The sequence below is a fragment of the Echinops telfairi genome, unplaced genomic scaffold (assembly GCF_000313985.2).
Source record: "Echinops telfairi isolate 266 unplaced genomic scaffold, ASM31398v2 ScPeMD7_7424;HRSCAF=8462, whole genome shotgun sequence".
Classification (NCBI taxonomy): Eukaryota; Metazoa; Chordata; class Mammalia; order Afrosoricida; family Tenrecidae; genus Echinops; species Echinops telfairi.
The window spans coordinates 61,632,090-61,657,344 of record NW_022111324.1 but is presented as its reverse complement, the minus strand read 5'-3'; the positions used below and the strand labels follow the sequence as shown (position 1 = coordinate 61,657,344).

The 25,255-nt window shown below is 45.6% G+C and overlaps 1 protein-coding gene across 1 annotated transcript in view; it reads left to right on the top strand.

Annotated features, from left to right (window-relative positions):
* PTPN14 (protein tyrosine phosphatase non-receptor type 14) overlaps positions 1-25,255 on the top strand; it is a 164,175-nt gene that overhangs the window by 79,341 nt on the left and 59,579 nt on the right. The window contains exons 4-5 of the mRNA XM_004699891.4: positions 18,955-19,052; positions 23,259-23,326. Of these exons, the coding sequence (XP_004699948.1) occupies positions 18,955-19,052; positions 23,259-23,326 (166 nt within the window). The remainder of the gene's footprint in view (positions 1-18,954; positions 19,053-23,258; positions 23,327-25,255) is intronic.

The window sequence follows — 25,255 nt, the reverse complement described above, 5'->3', positions numbered from 1 at the left end:
AATTAGTTTGGATAGCCTGTTATGAGCCACTGTACTTTCACACATGCACATGTCCATACAGGCATTCAATAAATAATTGCTATTTGCGCTAGAACTCTCTTGATTGTTGTGGATGCAGCAATGAACAAAATTCAGTTCCTACCCTTATGAAGTTCACATAAAAAAATTCATAATTTGTAGCTTATGAACTTCTGCCATTTTTATGGACTCCTGCTTGGGAATTATAAAAGTACATGCATGCAGTGTAGTTATCAGAATGATTACAACAGGAATGGAGCTGGATTCTCTTGAAAACAAAATTATAACAATGTTTTGCAATTCCCCGCATTCCGTTGAATAATCATCATAGATTTACCTCATAAAGAAGGTGACACGTATTCCCTAGAGTTCCTGTAACATGCATGTTCTTCTTTGGAATGAACACTGTCATGCCTTCACCCGGACACAAGAATTGTAGGACCTTCACCGAATGCACTGATGAGAGAAAGCAAGAACTCCTTGGGACCTCACTCTGTATGGAAAATATACAGAATGTAGTTTTCCAGTGTAAAGATGGTGGGAGTTTTAGATGAGTTTTCATAAAAGGAATAAAATCCCAACGGCAGGAAACGCAGGGGTTAGTAACTATAAATTACTCAAAGTTCTATTATTTTCTCTTTCTACTCTTTTTACTGCGTGCTTGAATCATGTTCTGGTGCAAAGACCGCTTTTTACTGTGATCATCCTTGCATTTGCTGGTGGGCTTTTTGTTGTTGTTGTTTTTAAAGTGTGGCGGTTTTATAATGGGGACGAAGTAGGAAGCCCACTTGATTTGAGTTTCCAGCGCTTTTTGCCAGTGTGTTTGCAGCCTTTTTGACAAACACCAAGTGAGGGCGTTGTCTGTGCCACGTCCAGGCCATAGGAAACGGGTAGTAGGGTCTGTTGGCTTTCTTCTGCAGGGTGTTTCTGTGACAGACATCTGGAGCACAAGGAAAGAGGGTGGGCTCTTTACCAGACAACCCCCTGTTCTTTCAAGATTAGATCAAGGGTTTGACTGAAGTGGCTTAATGACTTTTTTGATCTTGTAATTTTTAGTGAAAGTTAATACGGTGACAGTCTCCCCCCCTCCCCCCCACCCCCCTTTAACACCAATCGTTTCGGGTCACTTCCCCGAGTCTGTTCTGTGAAAGAGCACGCTGTCACTTTTTGATAGGGAGAAGACTGTGTCTAAAACGTTCATTTCACTCGCTTGGTCCGGAAACCTTGCCTTCGTTCTTGCACTCTCCCTTCTTCTTACACACCTTGCAAATAGATCCAGATCTGACTGCGTCCTTCCACGGGCCCTGCTGCCATCCTGGCCCACCCTGCTGGGCTTGCCCCTGACTGGTGCCCTCACCCTTTGTGTGCCTCTGGATGCAACACCTCCTCGTTCTTTCCCATCTTGCTGTGAAGAAAGTCAGCATCTTTACAATGTAGGATCCACATCACTGTGCCCCCACCCACCCACCCAAATCACAGGGGGGGGGGTATCTCGTGGGAATGTAGACCCTGACTCAGTACACCTGAGGCGGAAAGGCAACTGCTCAGTAGGGAGTGGAACTGGAATGAATGGAGTCAGAGCCCTAGGTCCTACTCAGAGTGCCTTGCTAGAGGAAGCCCCTCCTGTGCACGTGGCCTTATGCCATGGGGCCTGCCTGCCAATGGTCACCTCTGATGCTTCTAATGCGCATCTTTTCTGGGTTATGATGCTGAATTCTTGGTTCCTGAGGTGACATTTCATTGTGTGGTTTCCCTTGAGACAGTAACTCTTAAGTTCTTTATCACAGAATATGTGTAACAGGAGAAAGTGTATATAACAGCCTCCTCCATGGAAAAGGAGAAATGAGGAATTTTCGCTGAACTTGGACTTACAGTCCTCTGTGTGGTGGCCATGCCTCTTTTTTGGCCCCATGTCCTAAACAAAGGAGCCCTTCCGCTGTGTTACCCACTGGTCACTTTAGGTCATCTTTTCTCTCTCTCATCGCTCTGCAGTTGGCTCCAACCCACAGTGACTCTCTGTACAAGAGAATGAAACATTGCCCAGGTCTGCCCCGGCTTCGTGGTCAGTGGCACGTTCAAGTCCATCATTGCCACTACTGTGTGCTTAGAATGCCTTCTGATCTGGGAGACTCATCTTCCAGCTCCATACTGCACAATTGTCTGTTGTGACTTGGGGACTTTTAATGGAATCGCCAGGCTTGGTTCCTAGTCTGTGCCAGTGTGGAAGGTCCGTGGAAACCCATTCAGTGGTATTTGATATACTAGTAATAGAGTTTCCACATTATCACAGCATGTCAGCCACCACAGTATAGCAGCAAATAAACTTGCTGCCAGCAAGTCGATGGCAGCTCATAGTGACCCTGCAGGACAGGGTAGAACAACTCCCTGTGAGTTTCTGAGACTGTAACTCTTTACCTGAATAGAAAACCTCATCTGTCTTCCTCGTTGTCACTGGTGGTTTCTGAACTGCTGACTGCGAATTGCAGCCCAGTGTGTAACTAATGGTGGTGTGTACGTCTGTCTCTAGGACATTACAGTTCCTACCTCAGCACTCTCTTGGTGCTCTTGGGTAAGCCTTGGACTACTAACTGCAAAGTAAGCGGCCCAGACCCCACCAGTCGGAGAAAGATGAGGCTCTGCTCCCATAAAGAATCACAGCCTGGGAAACCCTATGTAGGGTCGGAATCAACTTGACAGCAATAGGCTTTTTGCCTTAGTGCTTGCTCTGGGTTGAAGGTTGTGGAAGATTGCTTTGCAGAGTAAGGCAACTAGAAAGTAGAACTCTCACGAAAAGAAATTACATCTGAGAATTGCATTCAACAAAGTAGGTCTGTGCTCTTTGCATCATAGAGCCTCAGAAGGGGGTTGAAAGGAAGAATTGTAGAAAGGACATTTCCAGGCTTGAAAACATCAAGCAAAATTCTGGCAGAAATTAAAGCATAATAAAATGCTAGATTCTTGCGCAGTGAGATGTTTGCTGGTTTGGTATTTTTTTCTCTGGCAGTTGTTGGCACACATCACAGTTGCCGCTGTCTTTAAAGATTCTGCAAGAGAAACGATTCGTTTCCAGCAGTAGAGAGCCAGGGCACTGCTATGGGCTCCGGTTACAATGTGTTTACAGCATCGTACAGTTCAGCTCATCTTCCTTCCTGTTTTCCCTCGGCCATTCTGTTTTACACTCTCATTAGCTTTTATTTTAAGCTTAATTTACTCTCGAGCCATACATTTTTGCTTCTTCCCTTTCTTCTATGCAGCCTCCTCTTCCGGTTCAGGAACAGTGGCTCCTCGGTAAGGATCATCTCAGTGTGGCAAGGGGAGCGCATGCAGGGGTCCATCCGACCATGAATTCTGGGCCTGGCAGGGCATCTTGGGGGCTTTGTGCAACTGGATGTGCTCGATGACCCTCTGGTCTCCACATCTAAACCCTTACATTCAGTGTTCTTTTCTGCATTTTTATGCCTGTGCAGCAAAAATCAGCACCTTTTTAGGCCACGACCTGGTGTCCAACCCCACTGTCTAGCCTGGGCACGCCAACCAACTCCCCCATTGTAATGACAGAAGGGCACACACTGCTTCTGCAAGGTGCCATCTTTCAAACACCTGGTAGCTTTCCAGATATGTATGCACGCCCTTGATGAGAAAAATGCCGGGGCAGTTTCCCAGGTGTTCTTGAAATGGACCTGAAGATATGGACGTCTTGATTTGCATGACTTTGAGTCGTTTTCTGGGTCAGGCGAACCACTTGGGCAGATCACCCGACGCTGAGACAGTAAGAGAAGGAAGTTGCCATTCGTTCTTCCTTTCTTCCTTTGTCATCTGTTCTCCAGACGTGTAGAAGCTACAGACTTTCCCATTTCCTTTTTACAGCTCTTGACCATAAGACCTAGCAAGTCAGGACTCCTCGGAACCCTGTGCCCTCCTGAATTCCTTGGGTGGTACAAAATCATGAATGAGGACCTTTCTTTCTGCCAAGAGCCATTTGGATATGTATCACATTGTTTCAGGGCCATACTGGCCAAGTCGTTAATTAACTCGTCCCCATTGGGCTGCTGGAACCACTTCTCTTTAGTGAGGTGTGTGATGTGAACTGGTGTTGATGATTTCGAATGCCTATGGACCTGGCGTTCCCCACTCCTGGTGTAATGGTTAACTGTTTACCGAAAGGTTGTGGAAATTAAAATCAACAGCTGGGTGATTGGGCAGTCTACTTCTGGGAAAACACACACATGCATACACACGTATCAATGAAAACCCTGTGGAGCATAGTTCTACTCTGACACACATGGGTTCGCCATGAGTCATAGTCTACTGGTTGGCAACTGGTTTAATTGGGGACCACAGCAGCAATTTTAAAGGATTCCTGTGAGAGAGACACAACACAAAATGCCACATGTGCAAAACCACAAGTGTAAAGCAGTTTCAGGGTTAATGATTGCTTCAACTCTCTAATTTCTTACTGTGGAGAGAAATTGATGAACACTTCTGTTTTGGAGGATTCTGGTCTTGGGAAGCTTTTGATAGACATTTGGTATGCTTTTATTACTTCTTTCAACATTCCATAAAAGCCATGTCAAGCTTCTTCCTGCCAGACTGTACTTGCCCGGCTCTTACAGAAAGCCCCACCCAGGGTGGTTGTCATGATGTCTGTTGTACTCTGATCTCAGAGTACAGTGAAGACCCACGGTATATAGTAGGAATTGGAGAAAAATACGAAGATAAACAAAGCAAACTTTTAATATAGCCCGGGAGGCAAAAATGGGCCACAAATAAATTGTGAGATCCTGACCATGTTAGAGTTGTAAAACACACCAAGCAGAACAGGAAGGGTGGAACGAATGATTCCAGGTTGGTGGCCAGGAAAGGCCTTGTATTGAGCAACACCTGGAGATTAGCAAGCTTGGGCTTTTTGTTTTGCAGCTGAGCTCGGTATTGTTTGATGCCACAACTATTTGGGCAGCTCACTTCCAAGAAAACATTTATACTCATTGGGTCTCTGAATGGATAAACCAGTGAAATGCCTTTTGAGCTGTGAGGGCAAGGAGCTGAATGGAAGAAGATAGAAGCCCAGTGCCATCTTCATTGCTTCCGTCTACATTGAGTTTTGTGGTCACCGGCATTGATTACACACTTTGTAGGCCCCGCCACAGAAATGACTTGCTATTGGCTGGGGACTTGTATTTCTACCATAGTCTCTGGGAGATGCCACTAATTAAATACGCGAATCCCAGCATCCATTCATCATCCATTCATCCAACATTAGACTCTTCGTCAGCATTTCCTTCTCAGCTCTGGGACATTATTTCCTGTCCCATTACTTCATGGTTGGAAGAACCGATTTCTGTTGGCAGTTGCTTATTTGTGAGCATGTAGGGATTATGAGGGTGAACTCATACCCATTCACAGAGGTGGTTCTCTTGGGTCATGCTCGTAGATCTTTTCATCTTGCTTTCTTCTTTAGACCAGGCATATATTGCTGGCAACAGTACTGCCTTCCATCTGCAGGAGCACCAATATTTTTAGGTTGTTATACAGGCTTCTGAACCACGGACCTGGCTCTGTACCAGGGCGAAGGATCTTTGGGTAGTTGACTCACTGGGGCTTCCAAATGTAATTGAAGTTCCATTTTCCCACAGTGGAGCTGTAGGTAATGTTATGAGCACATGATTTTCAGGGCAGGTAGGTGTATATTTGGAGCTGATGAGTTAAGCCATATTTATTACTCATGGAAGAAGGATGAAGCTCAGTACCTTACAGCTGCAATTTTGGCCAGTGATGGGCCTGGTGCACCTTAATTTGCGCACCTTCAGCAGATAGCAAAGGTGCCCTGATGGTGCCGCGGTTACAGTATTTAGCTGCAAACCAAAAGGTTGAGGGTTAAACCCACCAGCCACTCCATGGAAGAATGATGTGGCAGTCCACTTCTGTGAAGAAGACAGCATGGAAACCCTGTGGGAGAAATTCTACTCTGTCCTATGAATGGAAATCCATCCAACAGCACTGTGTTTGGTTTGGGGTCTTGCCCACCGTAAAGTTTATTTTATACTGTTAGTCCTTGAATGTGACGGATCCTCCAGTTCTTCCTCTTCTCCTAGGAAGCTTGGAAAGGAGTTTCAATCATTTTCAAGTAAGGAGGGGGTTTTCCTTCTTTTGGGCCCACACGGAGGGGTATTTCCTTATTTTGCCCTTTACATCAAAGCAAGAGTTTCTTAAGGCTTCTTGCTTGACGTGTGATTGGTTCTATTTCTTGATAGGATCCTTGATGATGTAGTGGTTCCGAGTTGGAATGCTCTCCACAAGGCCAGCAGTTCAAAACCACCAGCCACTCCTTAGAAGTCAGATGGGACTTCCCACTCTCGTGAAGAGTTAGTCTCGGAAACTCACGAGCGGTTCTACCCTGCCCCATAGGGTCTCTCTGAGTTGGCACTATCTCATCAGCAGTGTGTTTGGTGTGGCTTTGGTTTCCCATACCATGGAAAGAACATCGAATAACCTTAGAATGAGATTGGTAGCCTGCCTTCATTCCTCTGCCCTCCCTTTCCGGCCCTCCTCCCCCTACCCTCCTCTTCTGTCTTCTGTTTATCTGCCTGATTGACGGGTTTTGCCTTCATTTTGTCTCTGTAGGGACTCTGTGGGTCTACCATAACTCAGAAACATTTATTGAGTGTCCACTTGGTGCCAGGTGCTTTGATTAAAAATTTAATCAGACCCAGATCACATGGAGTTTGAGGCTAATGGCAGTGGGTGCAGCCTGGGTTCAGGTGAGACATTGAGAGGACTGTGGGGCCTGGGAGAAGGGCTGCTGATTTGAGAGAGTTTGGGAAATTGTAAGAGAGGTGATACATTACCCTGCGCCTGAAAAGATGAGCAGGTGGTTATCCAAATGGAAGAGTACGGGTACGGGCATCTAGACAGATAAAACAGCTCATCTGGAAACACAGGGGATCCAGGACAGATAACCCCCCTCAGGACCAATAATGTGAGTAGCGATACCAGGAGGGGAAGGGGAACGTGGTGTAGAAAGGGGGAACTGATTACAAGGATCTGCATATAACCCCTTCCCTGGGGGATGGAGAACAGAAGAGTGGGTGAAGGGAGACATCGGACAGTGTAAACGACATAAAAGAATAATAATAATTTATAAATTATTAAGGGTTCGTGAGGGAGAGAGGGTAGGGGGAGGGGAAAATGAGGATCTGATACCAAGGGCTCAAGGAGAAAGCAAATATTTTGAGAATGATGATGGCAACAAACGTATGGATATATGGGCTGTGATAAAAGTTGTACGAGTCCCCAAGAAAATGATTAAAAAATCCAAACAAACCGCAAACCAGCTCATTCAAAACACACTGCCAGCAAGGCCATTCTGCCTCAAGGTGACCCTACAGGACAAGGTAGAACTGCCCCCGTGAGTTTCTGAGACTGTAACTCTGTACGGGAATAGATGATTAAAAAACCCAACCAGACTGCAAACCAGCTCATTCAAAACACACTGCCAGCAAGGCCATTCTGCCTAAAGGTGACCCTATAGGACAAGGTAGAACTGCCCCTGTGAGTTTCTGAGACTGTAACTCTGTGTGGGAATAGAAGGCCCGTCTTTCTCCCTCAGAGCCACTGGTGCTTTCAAACAGCTGACCCTGCCGTTGGCAGCCCAGTGTGCAGCCACTCTGCCCCCAGAGCTCCTGAAGACAAAACAGCACGGAGCTAGAAAAGAGCAGTGGGAGTATTGGGAACTTCTTCAATCGACAGAGCTCAAGTGGAGGGCGTGCCACGGAACAGGGTGGGAGAGCTCATGAATGGCCTGATGTGCTATATTGGGTGTTTAGAAATTTTTTGTTTTTAAAATGAAGTAGAATTCACACAACGTAAAACTGACCATTTTATTTTATATACTTCTGTGGCTTTAAAATGTATCCACAAAGTTGTACAACTCTTACCACTGCCTAATTCTAGAATATCTTTATAATCCCAGAAAGAAACCTTGTAACCCTTAGCTGTCAGTCCCTAATCCCACTTCCCTAAACCTCTATCAGACATAGCGGGAGTTGCCTATTCTGAGCATTTCACGTAAATGCACTCATGCAGTATGAGTGGGCCTCAGTTATACTTACTGTAAGGTTTTCACGGTTCATCTGTGTGGCAGCATGTCATTGTGAAAGTTTACGCATCAAATTAGCTTTCAGTCAATAATTTATACACAATTGTTGTCTTTCATTGATACAGCCCCCCAGTGTGTGAGCACTGACAGTTCCTCCCTGGGGTCCTTGTTTGTGTTCATTAGGCTTCCCAGACCCTCTTCCCTCTCATCTTTGGTTTGGGGAAAGGCTTGCCCATTGGTGTTGTGTAGGTACTTCACGGGGTACTGCTGTTTATTATTCTTTGGCTGAGCGTGGCCTCTGGGAGTATCTGGAGTTTCAATTTGGACAATTGACATAGGATAATGGTATCAGGGCTTGCTCTAATCTCTTTTATACCAGTAACCTGGGCTTTTTTTTTTTTTTTTTAATTTTGTTCTGCATTTTCCACCCATTCGAATTGACCTTCTCGTATTGCCCAGCTCTGCATGAACAGGAGTAGTAATTGGGCACCCTCTAGTTCTTCTGGTCGCAAGTTAGAAGAGGTTATGGTTCACGTCGGCCATTGGTCCTCTGGACTTGTGCTTTCACGTATCTTTGATTGCCTCATTCTCTTTGCTCCAGATGGAAAAAGACCAACAGTAGCTTCTTAGATGGCTACTCAAAAGCTCTCGAGACTTCAGGCATCACTCTCCAGACTAGAATGTAGAACGTTAACTTTATGAACTGGGGTTTGACAATCCATCTTGATGTCAACCTGGAGACTCTGGTTTATATAGCTGTCAGCTACAGTTTTTTCAACCCATTGCCTAAGTAGATTCTATCAGTGCCTCCTGGGGGCTAATTGGAGTATACAGGCAGAATTTACAAACATGTACATAGAAATATCCATGAGCTTACCTATCTGAGAGGGCTTCAAAATGTTCGTGGAAAATGGAATGAAAAAAATCATGGAATAATAACAAAAAAAGATAATGGGATTTTTCCCTTGAGCTCTTTGAAGTCCCCTCATACACATGCATGTGGTGTACTCCCATATGACCTCCTTCACGTGTTTGGCGAACATTTACCTATGTACCTACTCACAGGTATTGCTTGTTATTACTGTTATTGCAGGGTTGTTTCTGCTCCAGCATCTATCACAGCTGCCTTTTCTTGCATGTCTCTCGTTGCCTTCCTTTGCCTGGTTCATGTCCTGCTCACACGCATCTCTCCCGCACCCCCCATTGCACATCACCTTTCCACTCACCATGGTTAACTCTTGGATACTATCTAGTTACTGATTCTCTCTCCCTAGCCTTCCATGGTACCCATCAAAGAATATTTTTATGTGTGTATAAATCTCTTTTGGACTTTTTATAGTACTGGTTTCATTACATATTTGCCCTTTCATAATCGACATTTCATTCACCAGAATGCCTTATGCCTTCCAAATTCATCCACCTTAAGATGCATTTCAGGATTCACCGTTTCTCTTTATTGTTACGTATTATTCCCTTGGATGTAAGCCCTGCAGATGGTTTATCCTATACACATACCTAGTGGCGAGGTTACTAGACTAGATGGTATTTCTATGTGTACTTTTTAAGGAAACCCCATCCTGTTTCCTGGAGTGTCGTACTGTTTTGTGGGAAGGTTGTAACTCGTACACACTGCTGGTCGGGTTCCAGTCTGCCTGCAGCCCCATCAGCATTTGTCCTCGGTTTTGTTTTGTTTTTCAATAAGGGTCTTTTTTTCAGGGATGAGATGATATCTCCCGGTTGTTTTGATTTGCATCTCTAATGGCTAATAAATGTGAGCATCTTTTTGTGGTTTTTTTGTGGGCCACCAGAATATCTTTGGTGAAGTGTCTATGTCCTTTGCCCATTTTTTAATTCAATTTTTTGCCTTTTGCTGCTAAAGCTTTTGGGATTTTTCTATAAACTTTAGAGATTAGACCTTCATCAGACATTCCATTGCCCAAAAATTCTCCCATCTTTACATTTGCTTTTTACTCTTGGTGATTTTTTTTAATGACCCAATAGTATTCCTTTATATAAATATATTACATTTTTTAATCTCTTCATCTGCTCATAGATATTCGGGCTGTTTACACTCTTTTGGCGACTGTGATTCAGCATCCGTATACATGTTTCTGTGTGAACATATGTAAGTCGAATTGCTGGGTTATGTGGAACCATGTTTAACTTGTTTGAGAACCTCAGAAAGTTTTCTAAGCCATTGGAGTTTTTATTTCTTTTTTTAAATTGCAGTAAGCATATATGGGATAAGACATTTGCCATTTCAACTTTGTGGACATGTACAACATTAGAGATTTGTAAACAGATTCAGGTTTGTTTACATCAAACTCTGTGGAACAGTAGAATTTAGCTTCGAGGCTGGGTGGTTCTAGGTGTGTTACTAAGCTTTCCTAACGGGGAGCATCATAGCAGAGAACACCAAAATGACCCACCTCCTTTCTAGTCCTATGGACATGCTTGTTGTAAAGCATTCGCTGTTTTCCAAAGTGGGCTATATCGTCCCCTGGAGGGCACTAGAACAATTCATTGGCTGTGGGGGCTGCAAAAGCACATACCTACACTTTAACCTGGATTATGGGCTACAGTACAAAAGTTTTTAATTGCCAGGGGACGCCGAGTGCTTTTTTTTTAACCCCCTGAAAATGGGGTGGTAAGCAAGATACGTTTGGGAGCCTATGCTGAAAGGAATCTGTGCCTCCCCACCCCACCCCCAACATAGAATTATTACAACAGAAGAAGTGATGTGTGGATATTCATTCTCCCTCTCTGATATATTATTGTAGGGGATGAGTTTTTCTTGTTTAAAGAGAAACCCTGATTAAATTATAGGCTGTTATTAGGGAATTTATTGTACATACAAACTGTGCTTGGATTCTCTATAATTTGTTATAATTAATGCAAGAGTTCAAGCGCAGAAAGCCAGGCTCAGGTTGTGGCATGCCTCTCTCTTTGGCAACACCTTGCAGTCATTGGCTTTTTTCCCCTGTGAGTGTTTGTGTGCATTTAAACAAACATTAGCCTTCTTAGGGAAGCATTGCAATGCTTTGACTCACTGAAACTTAAGGAGTCTCAATTAGAAGTGAGATGTCCCTGGCAAATAGAACTTTGATCGATGAATGCTGAAAACTTCTGACATTGAACTTTTGCCAGGAAAACCTTGTCTTGTTTGTAGACAAGGTAGACCTGTGTATTTTGGTGTGTGTGTGTGTGTGTGTGTGTGTGTGGTGTGGTGTGTTTCTCTGCATGCACATGTAACAGCTTGTGGCACAGAAGAGGTTAGGAGAAAAACAATTCCCATTTAAGGTTATCTTTATTAGCTCGTCAAGACCACTGATGGCATAATGGGCTACTCTTCAGTTTGCTAACTGCACAGTCAGCACTTTGAAAGCCCCAGGCACTCACAGGAGAAAGACCAGACTTTCTACTCCTGTGAAGATGTGCAGTCTCGGGGAAACCCACCGGGGCGGGTCTGTTCTCACCATAGGGTTGCCTGGAGTTGGAATCGGCCCATGACATGAGTTTTTCTTCGTGATAGCCTCTTTCACTCCGCCTTTTGACTGACTTCAGTGTTTGCCTCGCTGCAGGTGCACCGGCTTTGTAGTCTGTTAGATGGGGCAGAGCTTCCCTGTCCGTGAAACACTCAATAAATATGTAAAAGCTTTTAGAGAGCGGAGGGGGTCAGGCACCAAAGTATTATACTTAATCATAAACTGAAACTTCCTGAGGGCTGGGGCTGGAGGGCTAAGGAGGTTGGCAGCCAGGGAGGGAGGGATTCAGGTTTATTTGGTTGCAAGCCTGTGTACACACCGTTTATCTGGTCCTGGCAGGCGGGGATCGGCAAGGGCCGCCCTGGCCATTATCTGGATTGACAGCCAGGAAGCACCATTGGAATGGGTGGAATGTACTCGTTCTCTCCTCCTGATAGCTTTGTCTGTCTGAGATTTAAAACATCCCTCCTTTGCTGCCCTGCCTGGCCTCCCCCCACCCCCACCCCCCGAATTCTAAAACACCTTGTCCTGTATCTCTGCTTCATTGGCTTTTATAACAGAGGAACTTTTCCTTACTTCGTATTTGGCCTCTAGCATGTGAGTGAGAAAGCAGTGCTGGGCTGGACTGCACTGCCCCAGGAGACCTGGGTCCCAAGCTTGACAGTCCTAACTCTCAGGAATTGCCAATTAGAGAGGGGTTTGTCCCTTCCTCCTTTACTCATTTACACACTCACACTCATTCTCACTCACTCCTTCCCTCACCCACTCACGACCCTATAGGGCAGAGTAAAACTCCCCCTCCTTGTCTCCCATGGTTGGCTGGTGGTTTTGAAAGCCTGACCTTGTGTTTAGCAGCCCAACCCATAACCCATGATGCCACCAGGGCTCCTAGTTTGAGTAATTGCAGTGAAAAGAGGACCTGTCTTTTTGGTTCCCTCCGCCCCTCTCAGCCTGACTATGTCCTATGGGAATGTAGCCGTGGCGTGGACCGGTTGCTTCTCCAAGCTGCCACCTCCCTGTGAACCCTCCGGTGGGAAGAGCTGGGAAGCGGGCTACTGCTCTGATGGCGTCTGCTGGGGAAGGAGGGAGGGCCAGGTAGGGGCTGTGTGGTCAGGGCAGTGGCCCCACAGCCCACTGAAGGCTTTCTCAGACCTGTTTTTAACTGTGAAAAGGCCATTTCTACCCCTCAGACCTCCATGGGTAGCGGGGGTCCTGCTACGAATGCTCTCCGTGGTTCCTGCCGCTTCCCCAGGTTGGGCACTGGGATAGCAGCCGAAGGCAGTCCAGACGGCACGTGCGATCCAGACTGTAGACGTTCCCAGTGACCGGCTGACTGTGTGTGGGATGGACTTCTCTTTGTCTGACTTTGTCTGACTCCCGCATTCCGAGGCCTGCCCCTGCCCGGGGCCCAGCCCCGCTTCTCCAGAGGAGCAGTCTGCGGCTCAGTTAGTGGCTGCCCCTCTTCTCCCTCGGCAGCGGCACTTTGTGCAGCCAGCAAGTCCTCTGATGCAGTAGGTGTGGGCTCCCTTTTCTTTCTCTTCCAACGTGTGTGTCTGTGAGACTGGGGGGGCGGGGGGGGTGAGCGGCCAGTGAAGTGCTGCTGGAGGTTGTTGCTGGGGAGGTGGGGGATGAGCTGGAATAACCTGGGGGCCCACGTGTGAACCACCTCCTGTTGTATTAGGATTTCACGGGAAAACTTTTCACTTCAACGCTCGCGGCATATGCTGAGACACACACAAGAAAGCCGTTCCTTCCAAGCTTCGGCTTGGAAGGCTAGAGTCCCCAGGTCAAAAGACTGCCATCGAGTCCGTTCTGACACGTAGCAACCCTGCCCAGCTGCCGGGTCGTAGTGTTTTCATGCCCAGTCTTCGGTGGGTCTGAGGGCGTCCTGCCAGGACTGCGAATCAGAATCCCCTATTTTGTCCGTGTGGTTGCCCGCTAGAAAAGGTGGCAGCGGGAGGGGGTGGGGGTGGAGGTCATTCTCCTTCCTTCCCACAGTCACTCTGGATGAAAGGATTGGGCTTGGTTTTTAAAGAGTCTCCGATGGGATAGCACAGGCAAAGCCATGCTGGTGATAGACCAGCCACCGCAGCCCACTGCCCGACAGTGGACTTGGGCTCCTGGGACCTTGCAGGATAGAGTCGATCTATCTGCCTGCGCATCGTGCCCTACGTTGTCCTTGTGGTGGGAGCCGACTGCACGGTGACATCTTTCTCCTGTGGAGCGTCTGCGGGCTCAAACCACTCACCTTCCCATCAGCAGCCAAGCACTTTCCCCACCAGAGCTCGATTATCCACCCACCCCACCCCACGTCTCAGTGGCTTTTAAAATCAAGGGTGCCTTTTGTTGCCCCACTTGCATATTCTAGGAGCCCAGATGGTGTGCAGTGGTTCTCAACCTTCCTCATGCCGCCATTCATTCATACAGCTCCTCAGCTTGTGGTGACCCCCAACCATAACGTTATTTTCGTTGCTACTTCATGAGTGTACTTTTGCTACTGTGATGGATCGGGTGACCCCGTGAAAGAGATCACGACTCACAAGTTGAGAACCGCTGGTGTAGTAGTTTATGTGTTGGGCGGCTACCCACGAGGTCAGCAATTTGAAGCCACTAGCCATTCCTCGGGAGAAGGATGAGGCTTTCTACTCTCTTAAAGAGCTTTCAAACATAAACGTTTACAAAGTTCTAAGTGTTAAAGATTTCAGAAACCCACAGGAGCCGCTTTAGCCTGGTTCGGAAGCCACGTGGAGGCTGTGAGCTCCTTTTGCTTTACATGTCCCTGAGGGTCCAGGCCGCTTGGACTGTGCAGGGGAGAACCAGGCTCTGAGAGTTTATTTGAGAGAGACATGCACCAATTACACCCCGATTTCTCTGGCTGCAAAGCTGCTGCCGGGGTTAATGAGGTCAGCGATATGACCCTCCCACAGGAGAAGGCCTGATCAAAGCAGAAGCAAACATTTAGAACCACATTCTGGTCCACCCTGTTCCCTAGCTCCATCCCCTTGTGATTTATGTGGAGGTAGATGCATGACCCACATCAGACCTCAGGGCTTTCTTGTTTTACCTGGCTGTTTCCTATCTGACGCCACTTCTCTGAACCAGGCTTGGAATGAATATTTCACTTGTTGGAGAGGTGGGATAAATATCTTTAAAGGCTTCCTCTCCTCTCATTTGTGGTTCTAGGGTAGGACAGTCCGTGTTTTCTTTAAAACACCACATGGAATTTCACCATCTGAGGCTTATTAATCGGACTTCAAGTCAAACACAGTTACACCCAAGGGCTTGGATAGTTTCTCCTATAAAGGTCCATAGTCTGGTAATGTGAATTAGGGAGGTCAAGGATCTTAGCAGTGCATCTGTTGTAAGTGTTGAGGATCATTCATGGGCTGTTCTTTGAAAGAGTTCTTTGATACCCAAACAGAATGCAGTATTGAATCCTCTCACTGATGTGGCCCAGGATGGAATTTAAAAAACAAAACAAAACAAAAACCTCCCTGTCAGAGTCTTGGGGGAGGAAGGAACTCGGGAAAAATCACCTTTTTTCTTCTCTCGGGGTGGGGACCCTCCAGACAGAGCAGTCTGCCGGTTGTCAGTTGTCTCATCACCCTGTGGGGAAGGTGTGTTCCCTGTCACTCAGACAAACTCGCGTTTCATCAGCAAATGAACCTTCTCTGTCGATTAGAAACAAAACAAAGCCAACACCGTATCCAAAACTGGAGACTGTGCTTTTACCCACCAAGCATCCTTGTTGACATTCATACTCAGCAGGAGACTTGAGTGCTAGTCTAAATCCGCTCCTTGGACCTCAGCTGTCAGATGGCTCTTCCCTCTGTTTCAATGTGAAAAGAATATAGAACGTTTTCCGTGGCTTTTCAAATAGGATCTTTCTGGAAAGTTGGCAGAGAGTTACTTCCTGGCATGATTTCCCCCCCTCTTTTCCCCTCCACCCAAAGCTGTGAAAGGGTGGAGTACGCTTCCATGAAATTGCATGTTTCCCAAAAAGAATTCGCTGTTGTATTCTTATAATTGAATAATCACAAATAAGCCACAAAAAGTATACATTGGAAATAGAATTTCAGATGTTATTTTCACATTTAGTCTTTCTGTAGGACAGGATTATTATATTGGATAAAAGCGCCCTTTGAATAAAAGTGTACCAGGTAATTTGCAAAGGGTTACAAGCCTCTGTCCTTCCTGTGGGCTCATAGCCATGCCCACAGTCTCGTGTGGTCCTCAGTTTCTCCCTGACTGTTCTCAGTGATCTATCTGACGTCTCTCCGAAGCCATAACGGCTTTTTGATAATTTAGGACCTTCGTACTTGGCTAGACGGGAGAAAGCCAAAGCTTTCTACTCCTGTAAAGAGTAACAGTCCTGAAAACCCCCGGGGGCAGTTCTACCCTGCCCGAGAGTTGCGATGAGTCAGAAGCAACTCTGGCAGTGAGCTTGTAGTCTTTTGTTTTGTTTCCATTAGTCAGCTGCCTAACTGAAGGGCACTGTGGGCTAGGCATTGGGCTGCTAAGGTCTGTGTTTCAAACCCACCAGTCGCCCTGCAAGTGAAATATGAGACTGTCTGCTACAGTGAAGATGTATCATCTTAGAAGACTTAAGGAGCAATTCTACTCTGTCCCACTGGATCTCTGCCAATCAGGATCGACACAGTCGCCGTGAGTTTGACTTCCTTATCTAGGATTCCACAGGCACCAGCTCTCCTATCTAAGAACTGACTAGGTTACAGCAAAAGGATCAAAAGGATCTTCCCTAAAAGGCTCAGGGGTCACAGAGAGCAGCTCCTGGAGTCTCCCAGAGGGACAGCTACAGCGACTAAATGAGTGGACCCATTACTATCTATTGGAGAACTGTCCCAAAGGCACAAGAGGAATGCCGGAAGAAACCTGGCACTAACCTGGCAGTGACAAACGTGGCCGAAGGTGAGGAGTGAAGCCCTTGGCAGAAGAAGTGAAGAACACGGAGAGCAAACAGGTTTGCTATATGGTGTGAGAAGAAATCTCCCCAAGTCTGTTTTCTCTCCTAGTGCAGGATTTACGGAACGTTCTCCCAGGAGATGGATGATGAGTTAGTTAGTTTATTGTGCTAACCTGGCTGATAAACACATGTGGGATTAACTGAAAGTAGGGGGTGGGGTAAATGGCTCGGTGAGTTTCACCTTTCTAGTTCTCGGGTCTCTTGCTTTGTGATGGTTGGGCCAGGGTGAAGTTGCCTTGGCCAGTTCCCTTCTTTAGCTGCAGGGGCTGACTTCCTGCAAGGCATCCCTGAGGAGAAGCCACGTGGGCCTGCCCCGACGCAGCCCTGGGTGCTGGAGCAGCTGTGTGGAGACCCCTGCCAGCACTGAGATGCTTACACATTCTCTGACTCGGCTTTCCTCCTGCAGTCGGCATCGTAGTGTGTGTTTTGTGAGATGGAGGAGGACTTTGTGGATTGGTGTTGGACATATGGGTTAATGGGTTAATGTTGGACTTGTGGGTTTGGGCAGCACTGGGTTGGGATGTTTTCTTGATGCACACTTACCCTTTATATAAAACTCTCTCTTATACATGAGTTGCTGTGGATTTGGTTCTCTAAAGTACCCAGACTAATACAGATGAATTCATACCTTACATCATTAGGCCATATTTGAACATAAGAGTTAGTGAGTGATACATTTTAAATCAGGTTATAAAGAAAGCCTTGGTGATTTGCTGGGAATTGATGAGGCACATCATTCGTGATGCCAACGTGCTCACGTAAAGCATTTTTATTGGCGCTCATGGGCTGCTGGGTGGAACCATAGAACCTGAGTTGCTGACATGAGCCACGAGCGGACTTGCTTTGGGCTCCCTATTCCCCTGGGAGGGGGAGACACGCAGGCAAACAGCGGGGACTTTGATCCTCATATCAAATGAGGACCACCTTTCTGTTATGTTAACTTACCTTGGGTGAAGCATTGGAAAATAAGCTTGATTGGGGTCCCTGACTGTAGTGAAGGGTGTTGGGGACGTGTGCGTATGTGGAGGGTGCATACGATTTCGATATAGCTGCATATTTTACTGGAGCAACCTGGAATTCCATATATTTTTATTTTACGCATCATGTTTCTTTACAATCATATACAATCACTGCTGCTAAAGGCTTTCATTTATTCCTGGCTTTTTCCTAAAAATTAAGGAACGAGTTGTGATTTCTCCATTTCTTGTCACCACGTATATTGTCAGAAACTCCTTCGATGGGCGGATAGAGTGCCTTGGAAATTGAAATAGACTGGAGTCTTTGGTGATAAACAAGTTCATTTCAGACAAACACAAAAAGAAGTGCCTTGAATTCGATAAGGGTTTTTCGTGATCCCACCTAGTGCTTCCTCCTTACTGGTTTGTGCACGTTCAGACCCAGAAGAGTTGCCATTTTGCTGCCACCAGAATACTTTATTTTTTTGGTGTGGTAAACTTATAACAAAACACTTGTCATTTCAGCATGTTGCAGATACAATTTAGTGGTATCGATTCCATTAATCATGTGCAATGATCACCACCGCTCATTTCTGAGTTTTCTCATCCCTGTTCACAAACTCAATGCCCTTTAGGCAATTACTCACACCCGTCTGTCCTTGGGCAGAGGAGGCTTTAAGAGTCTGGTCAATGAGAGCCGAGTCTTGGAATTGGGAGTCTGGGTAAGGAGATTTCGAAATGTTTCGGTAATCCTGAAAGCATGATTTTACTGGCAGGGAAACAATGCACAGTGTTAGCTTGTGCACACCGTGGTCTAGTCTGAGGCTCGATGTGCATGGGCACATTCTTTCGTCTGAACTTTGCCGGTTTGAAAATGTACTTGAGGTTGAAAAGTTCAGTATTGCATTAGATGAACTTTTTATGAGTCGTAGACATGTGGAGTGAAGCCTGGCTCAGGGAAGTTTGATTCTACCCTCTAGCAGAATTCCAAGTCATTTAGACCATTGGGGATCTACCGCACCCAGCATCTGAATTACAAAGATGATTGTGCTTCGAGAATTTATTCAGGACCACGCATTCTTGGATGTTGCTCAGGCAGCCACTTTGGGGGTGTTCAGATGTAGAAGAGCATGTTTGTTCTCCATCTCTGCCCTTAATGGTAGTTCAGCCTGCTGCCCTCCAGATAAATGATGTGATGAGCATGTGTTCAAACTGAGCATGAGCAGGATGTAGCACCTGGCAAGTCAAACAAAGACCAGAGGCCATTTTGTCATTTTCCACAGCAGTGACCTTTGTCAGCACCGCCCATGTGCCCTGCTGTGGACACAGGGTTCTCCAGGTTGAGGCAGCTGTGGTGTGGGAATCTAGCCAAGTATGCATTTTTAAGATTGTGTGTTCCTCTGTGCCCATGAACAGATATCAGTATTACCTGCAAGTCAAAAAAGACGTGCTTGAAGGGCGGCTGCGGTGCACATTGGAGCAGGTGATTCGGCTAGCCGGCTTAGCTGTGCAAGGTAAGGTGTGGTTGTGACCACTGTGTGTACTTTTAAGATCTATTTGATTGGAGTAGCCCTTTTTATTGTGCAAATATATATGTGACAGAGTGTTGACCATTTCAATTTCATTTTGCATGCCAAAAACATTCAGTGATATCGACATATATATTATGCTGTTCAACTGTCACCACTTCCATTTTTTCCCCCATCACTGTGAACAGAAGCTCAGTGTCCCCTAAGCAATGAGTCTCCCCTTCCTGCCCAACCCTCCAAACTCTAAAACCAAACTCACTGCCCTCGAGTGCATGCTGACCCGATAGGACAGGTTAGAACTGCCCCATGACTTTGAGACTGGAACTATTTACAGGAGGAGAAAGCCCCATCTTTCTCCCGCAGAGCAGCTGGTGGTTTTGAAACGCTGACTTTTAGCTCTCCGCCGAATGCATCAGCACTACACCACCAGGACTCCTGCCCAGCCTTAGTAAGCCCTAATAAAGGTTGGTCTTTCTAGATTTGCCAGTCCCACTATTTTCCTGTCGGTGGGATTTAATAATATTTAGCTTGTGCAACTGACTCATTTCACACAGCACCATGTATCCAAGGTTCATCAAGTGGTATGCAGCATGTACCGTTTCTTAGAGTGGTCCTCTTCCTTTCAAAGTGGGAAGAACGTTGATTTTTCTGGTGACCGAATAGTGCTTGTGTCTAAGTTGTTTGAAACCTGCCACTGCTGGGGCCATTTCTGTTTTATTTGATTTTATAGCACCTTTTATCCTGCCTTTAATTAAAGCTGCATTTCAGGACTTTTGGAAAACACCACCCCCACCACCCCGGCCCCCCTGAATTAGCCTATGTAGAATGTGGTCATATTCTGTAGCTGAATGCTGTAATTATATTACGGTTCCAACAGTTTCAAGGGAGATGGCTTTAAACATCATGGTATACTTTAATGGTAGTCAAGAGATAAGGTAAACATGCCTAGTTGTGATGTGTAATCACAGGTCCTGTATTAAAGTTATCTTTCAATCTGCCCTATTTGATTGATCAGTCAGCTCCACAGTTTTCTCTAAATTGTTATGTGTAGCTATATCTATAACCAGTTGAGTCTCAATATTCACAGAATTTGCGTTCTATGAAGTCACATGAATACTGAATTAGGGAATTCTGAGCCATTGCTTATATAGGAAAGGCAGGGCTGGGTACCTGCAAAACTCTGGACACATTTTTGTCAACTGTTCAGTCCAGAACCTTGTTTCATGCGAGCGCCTGCGTATGTTCTTGTGTAGTATATCTTGTTCATTCATTAACCTCAAACTAACAGCCAACAGTGCGGTAACTCATGCCTGAATGAAGTTTACCTCCCACACATGCGAGGGGGTTTTAAACACTTTGTGGAAAAATTCATTACCTTCTATTTCTGTTTTCTCATGAACTTTTTGAAGCCCTCTCATACTTCTCTGTAAGGAAGACCACACTCTTTCTTCCACTTAGGAGCGCGAACCAGCACATCAGCATGCTGCTTTGGGCTGTGCCAAACAGGAACATTACCAAAAAAAGAAAAGGGGTATAAAAATGGGAAAGCACGACACCACAATAAAATTGACCATGCAAAAGACACTTGTCTATGTACCACCTCGGTGGACCGCAGCTGGGAAAAGTGTGTGGCGAGTGACTCCGATTTTTGACTGTTTTTTGCATGTCCACAGGGGCCCTGGTGGCGCTGTGGATTCGGTGTTGGTCTGCTAACCACAAGGCCTGAGAAGAGAGAGGAGGCTGCCTGTTCCCGTGAAGATTTCATCTCGGAAATCCTCTTTAAAGTCATTATGAGTCAGAACTGACTCCATGACAGTGGGTTTGTTTGGGGTGCTTGTCCACAAAAAACTACAAAAGCATTGGGAGTACAGAATTAGTAAATGTACAAATACATTTTAGCAAGTTGACAATTTATAAAAAATCTAAATTCATGAATAACAAAGATTGACTGTATTTCATACAGTACTTTTTAATTGAATAGTGACAATGAGCTTACCAAGCGCGCGCGCACACACACACACACACACACACACACACACACACACACACACACCCTCATTGCCGCTGAGTCAAGGCTGACTCATTGTGCTATAAGAGGACAAGAAAAAACAGCCCCCATGGGTTTCCGAGACTGCGTTCTTCACAGGCATAGGAAGTCTCATTTCTCACCCTCGGAAGAGCTGGTAGTTTCAAACTGTGGACCTTGTGGTTAGCAGCCCAACACAAAACCACTCTGCCAGCAGGACTCTTAAGTCACCTTTAGCCCTCTTGAAAACAAGAAGACCGCCGGTGCCATACTTTTTCAGAAGGAGCCTGTTTCCCTTTCAGTCACTATTTTCTTTAAACATGGTCACTATGCCAGTGTAAACTGTCAGCAGCTGTTGTTTAAGAAGCTGCAGGTCCCAACGGAGCCACAAGATTGAGTGCTGCACGTACGGTGACACAATACACCAGCAGTGTGGCAAAGCAGGTCCTCATGGAGCCTCAAGCTCTAGCGATGCATGGCAAGGCAACACAATCCACGGGTTAGCTCTGCCCACAGGTAGTGCAGCATACAGTTGAAGCAAGTGATTAGCTCAGGCAGCAGCATGCTGGTCCAATCACCCAGGGAGAAAGAGAGGAAGAAGTAGCCTCATAGAGACATTTATCTCAGTTGCCTTCCAATCAAGCTGCGACCTGATTAAATTCCTCCCATATTTTGTCATGGGAGCCTAGCTGGCATAATAAACCTAACGATCACACTTTGCAAAAAAAGAGAAAAAAGCTGTGAACTCAACCTCCTGCCTCAAACTTTGAACTGAAATGGAACCATTTGGCCTCTTAAGTGTCTGGTAAGGCAGCCTGTCTTTGATGGTGCCACTCCGGGGTATTAGCTGCTTGGTGATTTCTGGTGGACATAATGCTTCCAGGATTGTGAGCTGCTGATGTTACCCTGGGGATGAAAATGGGCAAAAGTGTTGTGTCACAACTGCCAACATAGAGAAAGAAAGGACAGACATCAAGGGCCGTTTCGCGAGAACCATCAGCAGGTGCTTTGTTGGAAGAGTTGAGAAGACTCCTTTAATAGAAAGAAGCACGGGATGATTTAGCACGCCCTTCTTCTTCCAGTCCAGCCTGTTCCCTTTAAAATACAAGCTTATCCCATCCATTCAGCAGGATGAGAGCTCTCAGGATGACTAATGGGTGAACTTACTCTGGTCTCCTGTGTCATTGGATTCCTGACGCCAGCTGTTTAGTGAGACCTCCCTTAGCTATCATAGTTTTAAATGATTTTCCTGAGAACCCTCACTGGGCAATTAGAAACGCATAACACCAGAGATACAAGTTGTGATAAAATACGATAACTGATGATTAAACTTGAGAGCAGGCTGAGCAAGTGATTGTTTCTGCGCTTGACTATTGCACCTAATTGATAATGGTTATCTGCAGAGGGTGTAGGTGGGTTTTCCCCCTTTCAACAACCTCTCTGTGGGTGTTTCCCCTTCCACTGTCTCGGCAACTTTAAAGATTCCTGCATCCAATACTACCTGGTGCTAACTCTTTTACCTGAAATTAGAATGTCATGCTGGTTTGATTTCCATGAGAGGGGATGGAATTACAAGCACGACATTGATGTATTGATGCCACAGGCTGGAAGCATTCACTTTGAGCACATGTTGAAGCATAACCATTGTGAGGGAAAAACGGGAGAAAACAATTTGGGGCATCTTGCAACATGTGAGGTTGTTCAGGAAGGTGAAAAGAGTTTTGAGGTGGCTTGCCAAGGGTGATTTGCAGAGGGAATTTCCAGCTGCAGATAAATGAAAAGACGTAGATGGGTTTTGCTCTTCTGTTCTCCAAATAACCTTGAGTTAAAACAGAAAACGGCCCCTTGGCAGTTTTTCCTTAAGATGTGGCTAGATGCATATTTACCCAACAGTTAAATGTAGGTTCATTTAAAAATGTACAATAACCTAATAGGAATTGCTTTCAAATTCCCCCATTCTCCCCAGAAGTGCTGCCAATGTGGATATTTATGGCATCGCTGAGTAACAGGAGTAACTGGACGGAACCCATCTGTGCACTGTTTCTACCTCATAACCATGCAGACCTTGGGTCCGGAGGGAGTGATAAGCGTGCCTTGGTCTAGTCCATCTTCAATTTCATGTAATAAAAACTTTCCCATTCTCTTTCCCCCACCCTTTTCCTCAGCTGATTTTGGAGATTATAATCAGTTTGACTCTCAAGATTTCCTCAGAGAATATGTACTGTTTCCTATGGTAAGTGGAATTTCCTTTTTCTTAATTAGTTTTCTACAGTCTTCGAGTTTCTCTCGCTCTCTTCCCTTTGAATACCTCAGAGGGTTTACACACAGAATGCCCTGCAGAGGAAAAGCCAGTCACTGGAAAAGTAGGAGTGACACTATATATAAAACATGAAGAAGGTGGAGGTGTCTCCAAGGATTCTCCTGCCCCCTGTCCCCGCTGTGCGCCAGTCACCCTCCCTCCTACTGGCTCCCATCCTTCAGAACACATGGGCTCATTCCCACCTGGGCCCTTTGTACGCTCTTCCTCTGCACGGAATGGTGGAATGCCCTGCCCTGTCATCCCATGCTGGGATCTTTCTTGTCATTTGGGTCTCAATTCAAACATCCCCTTCTCAGAAGGGCCATCCTCTCTGTTTGATCTCCTCTCATGGGTGTGCATTTCTCCCCCTTTGTTGTCATTGTTAATCGTCAGCTGGAATGTCAGTTCTGTGGTCTTCAAGCCAGGACCATGTCTGTCGCGTCCACTGTTGTCTGGCACAGCCTATGTGCTCATAAAAGCTCATTGGATGAACTTAAAAAATACAAATATCCCTTTCGGGGTTAAACCAAGGGTGAGTCTCTATGTTTTAATCCCCAGGGAATTTTATTTGGCCAACTGGTGGTTTTTATTTGTTTGTTTCTTTTGTGGGTGGCTTCAAAGAAATGAGAAGAATTTTAAGGGCGTGATATTTGGCTTTATTGTTGTTGTTGTGAGTTGATCATGACTCAAGGTGACCCCATGGGTGGGAGTAGTGCTGCTCCAGAGGGCTTTTGGAAGTAGATCTCTAGGCTTGGCTCCCAAGTCACCTTTAGATGGGTTTGAACCCCCACCCTTTCAGTGAGTAGGTCAGCACTTAACCATGGGTGCCACCTTGGACTCTGTTTTTATCATTAGACACATAAAATGTGATATTTAGAAAGAAGTGGAACCAGTCCAACGTTCTAGCATTGAGTTTAGAAATTGGGATCCTTCACCATCGTTCTGACCTTCTGCTTTGCCCAAAGCACTGACCTGGGTACTCCTGGAGGGCAGAGAGATTAGGTTATATAATCAGTGGTACTTGTTCTCAAAGAGACTATACAGTGTGGCTAGGTAAGTAAGAAAATTTCAAAACCAGAAAGCAAGGCCAAGTGCAATGAAGAAGTCAGGACTTTGTGTGGGCAGAAGTCACATGTGCTTTGGAGGTTAGTGGAGCCATGAAGCCTAAGTGGCATAGCTCCATCTTAAAGAACAGACATGCTGAAATGGTGGGGAGTGGGGGAAGGAGGTGGACAGTGAGAAGAGGCAAGGTACCAGGGGTGCTTGGGAAAGAGCTAGCTTGGACAGGTTGACTATCTCAGGGTTGTCAGAGGGACTTAGAGGTAGATGTAACTGAAAATACCTGAGCTAGAATACATGAGTTTCTTCTTGGATGATAGTAGTGAAACTCTTTTTAAACAATTTTCTTTTTTTTAAAAACAATTTTCTTAGCACTTCATCCACATGTCATACAATTCAAGAATTTAATCATATCCAGAAGAGTTGTACAGTCGTCACCTCTGTCAATTCTAGAACACATTCTTGTACTTCTTGTTATTCATGGAATTATTTTTTTTTAAATATGGCCAAAATGTACACAGCAAAACATTTTCCAATTCAACAACTTCTACATGTATAATTCAATGCTGTTGATTATATTCTTCCTGTTGCACAATCATTATTAATATCCTTTTCCAAATTATTCAGCCACCATTAACATAAACTCAATGCCCCTAAGCAAAAACTCTTCCTCCTTCACCCATGGTAACCATTGCTCAAGGTTGACTTCTTTTTTTTTTTTAATCATTTTTTGGGGGGCTCGTACAACTCTTATCACAATCCATCCATTCATCCATTGTGTCAAGCACATTTGTACATTTGTTG